Source organism: Trachypithecus francoisi, unplaced genomic scaffold, assembly GCF_009764315.1.
Source record: "Trachypithecus francoisi isolate TF-2019V2 unplaced genomic scaffold, Tfra_2.0 Lachesis_group0, whole genome shotgun sequence".
Taxonomy (NCBI): Eukaryota; Metazoa; Chordata; class Mammalia; order Primates; family Cercopithecidae; genus Trachypithecus; species Trachypithecus francoisi.
The window spans coordinates 192,155,393-192,167,407 of NW_022681453.1; the positions used below are offsets into that span (position 1 = coordinate 192,155,393).

The 12,015-nt window shown below is 40.3% G+C and overlaps 1 protein-coding gene across 1 annotated transcript in view; it reads right to left on the reverse strand.

Annotated features, from left to right (window-relative positions):
* The window catches only part of ATP13A4 (ATPase 13A4), a 153,299-nt gene that overhangs the window by 106,063 nt on the left and 35,221 nt on the right, over positions 1–12,015 (reverse strand). The window contains exons 3-4 of the mRNA XM_033213065.1: positions 11,618–11,791; positions 607–753 (exon numbers count right to left, since the gene is read on the reverse strand). Of these exons, the coding sequence (XP_033068956.1) occupies positions 607–753; positions 11,618–11,791 (321 nt within the window). The remainder of the gene's footprint in view (positions 1–606; positions 754–11,617; positions 11,792–12,015) is intronic.

Genomic DNA, 12,015 nt, shown 5'->3' on the forward strand with positions numbered 1-12,015 from the left:
AGCTTGCAGTGAGCTGAGATCCGGCCACTGCACTCCAGCCCGGGAGACAGAGCGAGACTCCGTCTCAAAAAAAAAAAAAAAAAAAAAAACAAGAGCTAATATGTAAGAACTGGGCTGGGCAGTACATGCCTGTAATCCCAGCTACTAGGGAGGCTGAGGCAGGAGGATCACTTGAGCCCAGGAGTTTGAGGCTGCAGTGTATTATAATCATGTGCCTGTGAATAGCCACTGCAACATAGTGAGATCCTACCTCTAAGAAAGGAAAAGGAAATAGAACAAGTATGTATTGAGCATCTGCTATATACCTGGAACTACTTTAATCTTTGTATTTCTAAATTGATTGAATTTGATCAATCAATATTAGAAATAGACATTATTATCATCATTTTGTAGATGAGAAAACAGGCTCAGCAGAGTTAAGATCAATGGTCGCACTATTTAGAAGGATGAAGCTGAGATGTGAACTGTCTGGCTCCAAAGTTCACGTTTTAAATATACACTATCAAATGAGGATTGGCACCACGGAGGAGCTGCATTTAACTTTACACTTGAGGGGAAAAAAGATGAAATCTCTCTGACATCAGCAGTAGCCATACGTTTACTTACCTTTAGGTCTGGCTTTCTTATGGCTCTATTTATGATATACTCCTCATCTGTAATGAGAGGGTGGTCAGGAGTGAGAGCAAATGCGCTGTTTAATGCTGACAGGTAGATCCATATGACCTTTTTCCAAGAGTAAATTTGGAATTCATCCTGAGGAGACAGACATCAAAACCCCCCTGAAGTTAACAGAGGTCAGCAGGCTAAAATTCAACCTGAAAAACACCATTTTAATATCATTCTGTAAGTGTTTGGAGTTCGTGAACGTTCTTGACAGAATGGTTTGCCTCTGAAAGATGATGGATATAGAACCTTGAGGGAAAAAGACCTGTCATCACTGATTGAGGAATCTGGATATGAAGATGAGGCACTGACGCATCACAAAGCTTGAGAGTCAGGAGGCTCATTCGCAGGTAAGAACTAGTTCACTGCATCACCTTTCAGCCCATGGCCTGATGACCATCCCCATCTTTTGAGGCTTAACTCAAATTCCACCTCCTACAGAACAGCCTCATTAACACCCTTCCACCAGGGGGAAAAAAAAACCAAAATCTGTCACTTCGTTAACTCCAAAAAAATGTTAAGTGTCCCTCTCTTGTGGTCTTAATCACTTTTTGCCTGTATTCTCTTAGTTCTTCTAGACTACCTGGAATGTAGGGACCATGTTTTATTGTTCCTTATCCCCATTCATGTGAAGCACTGAGACCTACTCAGTAAGAGTCTGAAGAATGGATGAAAAAGACTGAATCTATGTACTGAACCTGCCCAAGGTAATTGTCAAGATGTTAGCACAGGTGGGGTTAAAGAAGGCACCTTATTGCATGACCCTAATTAAAATTGCTTCCCTTTGCAGTTCACTGATTACTTCATCACAGAGTAAAATTAGAGGGAGAAGCACAGGATTGAGAAACAGATACCACAATGGTCCCTTAGAGACTGATTTGACAGTGGTTATTATCTGAACGGGTAAATACTAGACATAAAACCCATCCAGATGACTGATAAACCTCAGGATTTAAGAAGTATAAAAGAAAAAGTCAAATGTGGGAACAATGTGATGCTTGGGAAATGTAGGTCAGAGCTGGGAATTGTCTCCACCACCACACCCACTTTTGCTATGAAGAGTGCCCTGGCTGACTCTGCAAAAGGCAGGGAGGGGAAGATACAGTCATTGTAGCTAATCTCTTATATTGGTCCTCCTAAGAGGAGACCATCTGTATGCCTTGCTCCTGCTGCCTCCTTGCCTGTAGTAGATATTCTTCTCTCTTCTCCTTAAGTCTTTACATGGCTGGAGTCTACCATCCTTCAGGGTCCAGGTCAGAGTTCACGTCCTGAAAACCTCCCTAATTTCTCTGGGTGATCTCTCCTCTAAGTCATCAGTGTTCTCGAGATTCCCAACACATTTTACCCTTTGCCTATCCACCTTACCACTTCTCTTGGACTGTGGGTGAGAATTGTGTATGACACATGTCTGTACTTCAGCCAGGCTTTGCACAGATTCTGTGTGCATGCGTGTGTGTGTGTGTGTGTGTGTGAGAGAGAGAGAAAGAGAGAGAGAGAGAGAGAGAGAGAGACATGAAGAAGGGAAGGAAGCCAACAAAACCTTAATAGAAATTGGAATGTTAATTAATTAATCAATTTTAAAAGCCAGTGAAATTGGCTGTTATCCTATGGATTTAAAAAAAAAAGGTGACTAAGTCAATTCAAATCCAATTGTATGGAGTTAAGAATGATGAGCCTAAGAATGGTGGAACGGAGTTAAATCTTCAATGACTAAGGCAGTGATCTGATAGACATGGTCTAGGTATGGTAGAGTAGGCAACCAACTCTCTTGAACAAACCTTGATATAGTTCAGCATTATATAGCTTTGCTTTTGATTTCATCAAAGCAGTTTTTAAATAAGAATTTCCCATTTCTAATAATAGTTAATATTTATTTCACACTTACTGTGTTCTAAGCACATAATGCCACATACGTATTATTTCATTTAATGTCAAAACCCCTATGGAATTGCTGCAGTTAATTATGCTCCCATTTCGTTGGCACGGGAAGAAAGACGTACTTGGTAAGTATTAGAGCAGGGACTTAACAGTCACATCCCCACTCTTGCTTGCCTCCTCGAGTCCCCTCCAACCTTCCACTTTATTCCACATTTTTGCTACAAAATATAATTTGATGGGACTGCCATTTTTATGTAGAGCCTGAACTGGGACTTCTAAAGAACATAGTTTCAATGACAAATTTGGTAAGAAAATGTATAATTTGTAGGTAAACAGGAACACAAACTATAAAAGAGCCATCAAGATCAGAGACCTCTGGCCACTAAGTGAGGACAATTAGGAAGACAGCAACTATTAATCATCTCTGGTGAATTAAAATAACATTAACAACTAATTTTCATATGATTACATAGCAGTTTGTAGAAATTTTGTTATGTTATCTTATTTTAGGCTTACAAGTCTCTAATGTCGGTATGATAATTATCTCCATTTTGCAGATGAGAAAACTGATCATCAGCAAGGCTAAGAATTGCTCAAGCCAGTCTGAAATTGGTAGTAGGAATAAAACTGAGACCTGAGTCCAGATCTTTCCATTCCAAATCCTGGCCCCTTCTCTTTATTCCAACAAGTGGTCCCATGGTGTCTATGGCTTGCATGTAAAAATCACCTTGAATTCTGTACCAAGTGACAAATAGTATCTAGTTTCTCACAATGTGCTGTCCTGACAGCATAGAATCTAATTCCTGAAATCAAGCTGTCACCCTCTGGCCCTGTGTGACAACAGACAGACCTCCAGACTGTAGTGCCTCAAAGGGGAAAAGCAAAGTGTTCAAGTTCTCAAAGGCCATATTAATCCAGTGCACCAACCGTATGCCTTAGTCTAGGTGTGTATTAAAAACTGACATTCATCTATATACCTACATCTTCTTATAATTCATAATATTACCAAATCAAAGGTACTTGGATATATTTGCCTTTAAGTTCATTTCCTGTCATCCCCATTTACTCCTAACCCCAATAACTCATAATTCTGTATGATACAAAGTAGAATTATATAGAAAAAATACAAGATAGGGCAGCTAGATGACTCTTTTGCTTAGAGTAGGGGAGTGACACTGACTTCTCTCTTGTATATTACCCTGTTGAGGACTCTCTCAAATCACCCAGCTTTTTAAGGGAAGAAAAGCAAAGACATGGAAGGAAAGTACACCAATGTGAAGTGGTCACTTCAAGCAAAATCACTGACTTCTCTTTTTTCATTTTGGGGTTGTCAAATATGGAAAGAGCACAGGCTTGAGGCCTGAACTCAAATCCCAGCTCTAAACTGTCTTACAACTGTGTGAAGCTAATTTTCTTTATTTAGAAATGGAGATAATACCAAATTTCATGGATGTTTGAAGGATCAAATGAAATAATACATAATGTGTCTGATCCAAGGTTTGGCCCATAGCAGGGAGGCAACAGATGGTATGGTTCTGTGCCTCATTTTTCATAGCATGTTGTTTCTGAGATCTTTCTGTAAGTAGGAACTTATTCTCCCTTTGAGGAAACTCTAAAAGTCTCTCAATTTTTCCTTTGTGGAAAAGCAGCATCTTTACCTGGAAATGGCTTCTTCTACTTTAGTCTGTTTCCCAGCTCTCTTCAAAGCAGGTAATGATTTGTAAAATACCTAAATGTACCAGAGGAGCTACCATTTTAAATAATTGGCTTATAATGCAAACAATCCAAAGTGCTTGCCTAGCAAAACTGGACTTTTTATACCTCAGGTCTCATTAAGAAGGCTTTACCTCCTCTTTATCAAAAATATTAACCAGATCAGTCCTTGAACTCTAAAAAAATAGGTTTTACAAGAACTCAAGAGTGCATTTCAAAAGTCGAATGTATAAAAAGGATCAGTGTTTGACCTGGACTGAAAAACAGAGGAAGAAACCTGGACATTTTTTATTTCCTATGGCTTTGTACTTTCTGACCCTGGAAATGCCAGATAAACTTTTAGATTTGAATGAAGCAAGTTATCTCGTGATATGGTTTGGCTGTGTCCCCATCCAAATCTCATCTTGAATTATATTTCCCATAATCCCCACATGTCATGAGAGGGACCCAGTGGGAGGTAATTTAATCATGGGGGCAGTTACACTCATGCTGTTCTCATGATAGTGAGTGAGTTATCGCAGGATCTGATGGTTTTATAAAGGGCTTTCCCCTTTTTGCTTGGCACTTCTCCTTGCTGCTGGCATGTGAAGAAGGATGTGTTTGCTTCCCCTTCCACCATGATTGTAAGTTTCCTGAGGCCTCCCCAGCCATGTTGACCTGTGAGTCAAACCTCTTTCTTTTATAAATTACCCAGTCTCGGGTATGTCTTTATTAGCAGCGTGAGAACAGACTAACACATCTTGCTTACCTAATTCTATCCTTTTACCATAAGAACCTCATCCCTTGAAATTTAAAAGCAATATAATGGTCATTTCAAGTTCAGGCCAATGCTGTGACTTCTCTTGTGCAGTTCACCACACAAAAAAATATAGTTCTGAGCTTGCCTTAAGAAGAACCCATTTCAAAGTTCCAATGAGACATTAGAAAATGAGTAATTTTCTCCTGGAGATGGATACATTGCAATGCTAAAACGCTAAACTCTAGCTAAGGTGAAATACCTAGAGGATTATGGATAATGTAATAATAAATTTCTCAGGCTATTCTAAAACACTGCACTGCCTTTATAGACCCATAACTTTGGTATAATTCTTTCATTTTTATATCTTTCATTTTTTTTTCTTTCTCTTTCCCTCTCTCGGCCAGACTCACTGATGCTCTTAACATCCTGACCTCATATTCCCAATGATTTTTAGCTTGGAAAAAAGATGACATTGGCTAGAATATAGGATTTAGTTATAAGATACATAAAGTTCTAAGTTTTGGAGAAATTCTCACAATAATTATTACCTCAGTATATGTTGTCCAAAAAAAAAGAGGAGGGAGGGACAACACAATGAGGTTATTAACAAAGCAAAGCCTATGTTTATGTCTGTGTATAAAACAAGGAAATCTAGAAAACTCAGTATACATTTTTTGGAGAGACCAGGATTTGGGGCTCGCTCATTTTTGTAGTTGTTTTCTGAGGGGAAATGGAGCAGTAGATTAGCTGGTTCATTAACTGAAACTTCTGGAGATATAGTGTGTAGTAAAAAGTTGACTAATGCCCATGGAATGCCTGCATGCCAAGCAGTCTTTATTTCAGAACTTTACACATATCACATGCTTAGTCCTCACAAGGAGACAGGTATTATTACTAGCCCCCGTTAACAGAAAGAAAATGGAGGCAAAAAGAGGTTAAATAACCTGTCTGTTATGAATTGAGTTGTGTCTCCTCAAAATTCATGTGTTGAAGCCCTCACTCCCAATATATTTGGAGATGAAGCCTTTAAGAAGGTAATTAATGTTGAATGAGGCTATAAGGGTACACACTAATCCAATAGGACTAATGTCCATATGAGATGAAGAGACACCAGGAGTGCAAGAGCACAGAGAAGAGACCCCATGAAGACACAGTGAGAAGACAGCCTTCTTCAAGCCGGGAAGAGAGGCCTCACCAGAAACCAACTCTGCTGGCCCTAGATCTTGGACTTCTGGCTCCCAGAACTATGCAACAATAAATTTCTCTTGTTCCAGCAAAACCCAATGTGTGGTCTTCTGCTATAGAAGCCTAGCAGGCAAATACACTGCCCAAGGTCAGGAGCAGTGCTGGTAATCAAATCCAGGTACTCAGAGTCTAGAGTTTATTCTTAACTCACTTCACAGTGCTGTCTCTGTAGAATCTGCTTACTGGACAGAGAGTAAGTAGATCTCTGGTTCCAACTCTAGTTCAGCTCTCATCTGACAGCTATGGGACCCTGAGTATTTTGTTTAATTTCTCTATGCCTCCATCTGTAAAATGGGAGAAAAATAATCTCTACTGGCAAGGACCAAATGAGACAACTACATGTAAAGACTTAGCAAATTGTTAAATCATAATATAAATGGCCCTGTATTATAAAGGATAATAGCCTCAGAACGATTTATCTTAACATTGAGTCATTTCTCAGAGGTCAGCTCACAGAATCTCAGAGATTTCTGGCAAGATGTCTAATGAAGAACCAGACTGAAATGGGGCCGGGTAGGGGAGTGGGTAGGAGAGCGGGATTCGGAAGTGGGAATGTGTACGTGAAAGAAACATAATGCTATATTATTTTCCTCAACTGTGACATTCCACGTTAGTACCCTTGAGATAAAATTCTGGAAGGAACAGTGAGACTATTTATTATAGATTCAACTTAATTCAACGTATAAATTAATTAAGCCCTGCTGTGGCCATGTGCTAGGTGCCATGGGGAATGAAATGTAAACCACAATCACTGTCTTCAAAAAGCTTATAATCTAGAGTGTCCAGGGGAAAAAAAAAAGGCTGAGAAGTTCCAGGAATAGAAAGCTTATAATTTTAAAGGATCAAAAGCTATAAAAAGGAAAGCAGCATAGTGAGAAAAGAAAAGACTCAGGACTTAAGAGAAAGACTTAGGTTTCAGTTCTTTGCCCCCATATTCCCTCTACCTGTGTCACTCTCCATGTGCCTGCCCCCAGCAGCCACTGTCACCTTTTAACTCTTATCCTTTGGTGCTCAGAAAGCCTTCCCTGACTGTTTTGACTTAGACAAATCTCTATTATATAATCCTACCATAACCATGAACCTTTCCTAAGGAGTACTTTTAAGAGGTGGATTTTTACATTTATTTGTGTAGTGATCTGACTAACTCCATGAGGTCAAGAACCCTGGTTTTATTAATCACACGCACTCACACACTTGCCCATGAGCCAGCACTGTTGGCTGGCATGCAATGTGTGCTCCTCAAATGTAGGAAAGAAAGAGAGAGAGAAGGACGGAAAGCCTGGCTTTGATATTTACGGGGTTGTAAAGTCATTTGGTCTGTCTGTATCCTCATCTGTAAAATGGAGATGATAATGCCCATTTTCCAGGGTTGTTATGAGAATTAAATAATCAATGACATACTGCTTCATAAACTGTCAAGTGAATAGTATTTTAATATAAGGTAAAAAGCACTACAGCGGTCACAAATGAAAACCCAGAGCTAATGCAGGACAGGTGATTCAGTCCTTCCCTTCTGAACTGGGGCAAAGAATGAATCAACAAAGACTTAACAGAGAAGGTGATACAGCTGAGGACTGAGGAGATTTTAGTAAGTAGAAACAACACCTACTTTTTACATTTACTTGAGAAAGAGAAAGCAGGTGTGTGTGTTGACTCCTCACTAGCAAATCACTCTGTAAGGACAAGGATTTCCATTTGTTTTGTTCACTGTTACGTTCCCAGTGCCTGTGCCACTGTCTGATACATGGTTGGTATGTAATAAATACTAACTCAATGAAAACATAAGTGAATAAATGCATGCATGAATGGAGGGGAGAAGGAATTATCAGAAGACACTTTATAAGCTGGCACAAAACTGTGTCTTGTTCCAGTAGAAAGTGGTCCTGGTGTGGGAAGCATGGGCTGAGAGACCAAGTTGTAGAGGAGGAGTTGGGAGGAGAGGAGGTAAGGGACTCCGTGCACACAGATGCTGCCACCTGACAAGAATACTGGTATGCTGGCCAACTTTAAGATGACATTTGCGTGACTAATTTGCGGAGTTTCTAAGTTTGTGAACTAACGCTCCTAGCCCTGACATCTTTAATTGAAACTGAAGCGAAAATGCTCCCCATTAAAACATCAAACGGAAGTGCCTTGAGTCAGGCCAATTTGCTAATCATCACAAAGTTCTCCTCTGCACATCACGGGTCTTTGACAACATGTAACCGACAATGACAATGAAGGGAAAAATGTGTTTGTAATGACAATAAAGATGGAAGCTATGAAAATCATCAGGAGCATCTGAATTCAAAACAACGAATAGAAATCATGTCATTTGCATAGAAATGTGGCATTGCTACTGATATTGGTTAAAATTCAGAAGTAGATGAACAATGAACAGAATGCCACTTTTTAAATTATAAAATAAAACCTAATTACTCTTATCTTTCAGAAAAAATCTCTTGGAGTCCTTAATAAAAGAAGAACTGAAAATAAACTGTGTACTGAAGACTTTCAGTCACAGTCTTTTTTTCTTTTTTTTTTAATGTCAAGAAATGACTACCTAATCAGTATCTGTGATAATGATCTGTAATCTTACCAGCGTGAGATTGATGATAAATAGCAAGTACTGATTTTTTAATAACATGAAGAACAGATACGCAACACATTTTCAGGTAGGAGTCATCCAGTCCTCCTTAATGGAAAATCGTTACAGTCCAGCTATTGTAATATAATTCAAATAAAATCTTTTTAAAGTGTCATTTTAATGCAAATAACTTAGCAGCAAACTTTTAAACTATTGGTGCCCAAAGCTTATTTTTATCTAAGTCTCAGATAGTAAGAATGTTTCAAATAATTGAGTTCTTGTCTAATTACATAAAGACTAATTTAGAACCTCATTTATTTGGAGAGTCTCTGGCATAGCAGATCCATTTAAAATGACACACAAGAGCAGGTAATTAAAAATTAAAGTTGAAATCAAGATGAAAAAGGCAAGACTGAAGCTGGCTTAGACTGCTCTGATTAGCTGTGGAGGGGCAGTGAAATTCGACAGGGGCTTGATAGACTGTCAAAGATGCAAAGAAAAGAGGCAGGATGATGGAATGCAGCTCCCAGGGGCACCAAAGCTTTTTTGAGTCTTTCCAGTATGTGTCCACTTGCAAAGCTGGCTACATGCAACTAGGAGAGATCATCTGGCTGAGTATGGATGAGAGGTGGAGATTCCCAGTCACAGAAAACCTTCCCTCATGTCCGTTGTCCCAGAAGGGAATGCCAGGCTCCTGGCTAATGAGGAAAAGGCACATTATCCAGATAAGCAAGACCGTTAGACACGGGTGCCCCTTGTGCATAGCAAGCTCTTCTGTATACAACACTTTTGGAGTGGCTTGAGCAATGACACACAGACACACAATCAAAACGGTCTCTGATCATGCATTTTAGTTTGCAAATGCCTTTTACATAGACAACAGCCCTTCATTCTCACACTAGCCCCATTTTACAAGTGGTGAAATTGAGGTCCTGAAAAGTTACGTAACAAACCTAAAGTACTAGGACAAGAAATCAAAACGTTTGACTCCAAATCCCAAAACACATCATCTCCTCATGTAGTGACACTCTTTTTTTATTCACTCTTAGTGAATTTTTTTCTCTTTCCTTCCTCTTCATTTTCCTCTTACCTATTTTCCTCCCTTCCTTTTCCATTTCCTTGCCCATTTCCTCTTATTCTTGTCTGTGCCATAACTCTGCCAGCAACTCAGAGAGCACAGCTCAGCTGAGCAGACCATCTCAGATCTGAAGAGTTTGCTGATGGACCCTGAAAGGCAGAACATGGTTCTGTTTCTACTGCAGCAAAAGCATTACCCTCTGAGAACGAGGTGAGGGCACACAGATGTACTTGTAGCGTACAGTTAAACTATGTTCATGCCAGAAAATAATAATCTGATAGATTCTTAAGTTCCCTTGGAGGGTTTGATTTATAAAAGGGCCCACATGGAGTCTTCCATAGATACTCATGCCCCTGCTCTGAGCCCCAGAAAGCAAATTTTACCCCTGCCCCAGAAAGGCACTCAGGCTATGTATGGGAGGGCCACTCATAACACTTCACTCAATCTGGATTCTTCTCTTTCAGATGATAAATATACACCATCTGAGCCATCAATCAAATGTCTAGGTCTCTATTTCTCTCCCAAGGACCAAGTGAACAAGTGAGCTCCCAAATGGAAGTGAAAACTAGTTACAGCAGTTTTTCTCTAAATATGGCCCCTTACCAGAATCATTAGCATCACTTGAGAATCTGTCAAAATGCAAATTCTTGGGTCTCAATCCAAATCTAATGAACTAGAGTCTCTGGGACTAGGACCCAGCAAGCTGTTCTGATAGTCTCTCTAGATTATTCGGATGCCAACTGAAGTGTGGGAACCCTGGTCTAAATACAGTTCAGTGGAAAAGCCCTTGACTAGGAGCCAGGACTCTTGGGACTTAGTCCTAGTGAGGCCCCTCACTCACACGTGGGCTAGGGGAAATCGTGTCACCTCTCTAGCCCCGTTTCCTCCCCCATCAAATGAAGAAGTCTTATGTGGGGTGCCAGGCACTCTTCTTTTGTGCACATCCTATGAGTCTTCAGGAAGGATGACACGAGGCATCAGCAAAGCACAGCTCCAGCTCAACATCACCAATACCACTTGCTCTTATTCCACAATAATCTCTTGCTTCTTTAAAGTCTTAAAGCTTATTCTCCAAGAATCTCTAGTAAAATTATAGTTGAACCTGAACTTGTGGGAAGATGCCTCAACCATCACCTGTATCACGGCTCACATATCAGCTAAGCTAGAACACAGAACAAGTACTTCTTTTCTTTTCTTTTCTTTTTTTTGAGACAGACTTTCGCTCATGTTGGCCAGGCTGGAGTGCAATGGCACAATCTCAGCTCACTGTAACCTCCACCTCCCAGGTTCAAGAGATTCTCCTGCCTCAGCCTCCTGAGTGGCTGGGATTACAGGCATGTGCTAACACGCCCGGCAATTTTGTACTTTTAGTAGAGACGGTATTTCTCTATGTTAGTTTGCTAAGGATAATGGTTTCAGCTCCATCCATGTCCTGAAGAGGACACGATTTTGTTCTTCATTATGGCTGCAGAGGATTCCATGGTGTACATATACCACATTTTATTCATCCAGTCTATCATTGATGGGCATTTAGGTTTGTTCCATGTCTTTGCTATTGACCATACACAAATTACTGAATTCCTGCTAGATGCAAGGCTGTCTTGAAACATAAGAAACCTAAGACTGGAGCCTCCACCTGCTTCCTGTCTTGTGCACATCTCTCTCCAGTCATCTCAAAACACATTGTTCAGAAACAAAAGGGGGATACCAGCTACATAACCAGGTACACACTTACTGTTGTCCTCAGCAACACAGTGTCTGCTTCTTGCAAGGAACATGGGACACAATGTGCCCATACATGCCACGCTGGTCTCCAGTAAAACACCAAGGGGAGGATTCCAAATGAGAAGATGGATCCAGCAAGGCAGAGACTTTTCCGGCAGCCTTGAGTCCGATAGCCAAATATCTCCTGGGACAGAATCAGAAAGATCCCAAATACTGGTTAAGCACAATAAGCAATAAATGAGCAAATACTGATTTTAGTGATGGAAATGGAGGCGGAAGTGAAGGAGCTGAGGAGGGTGAGGAGAGAGCAGGGTGAGGGATGGAGAGAGTGGAGAGGGAATCTCGACAAAGAAATGTAAGACGTGACTCCAGGAAGCAGGGAAGTCCCCGTCTAACTAGAACACCAGT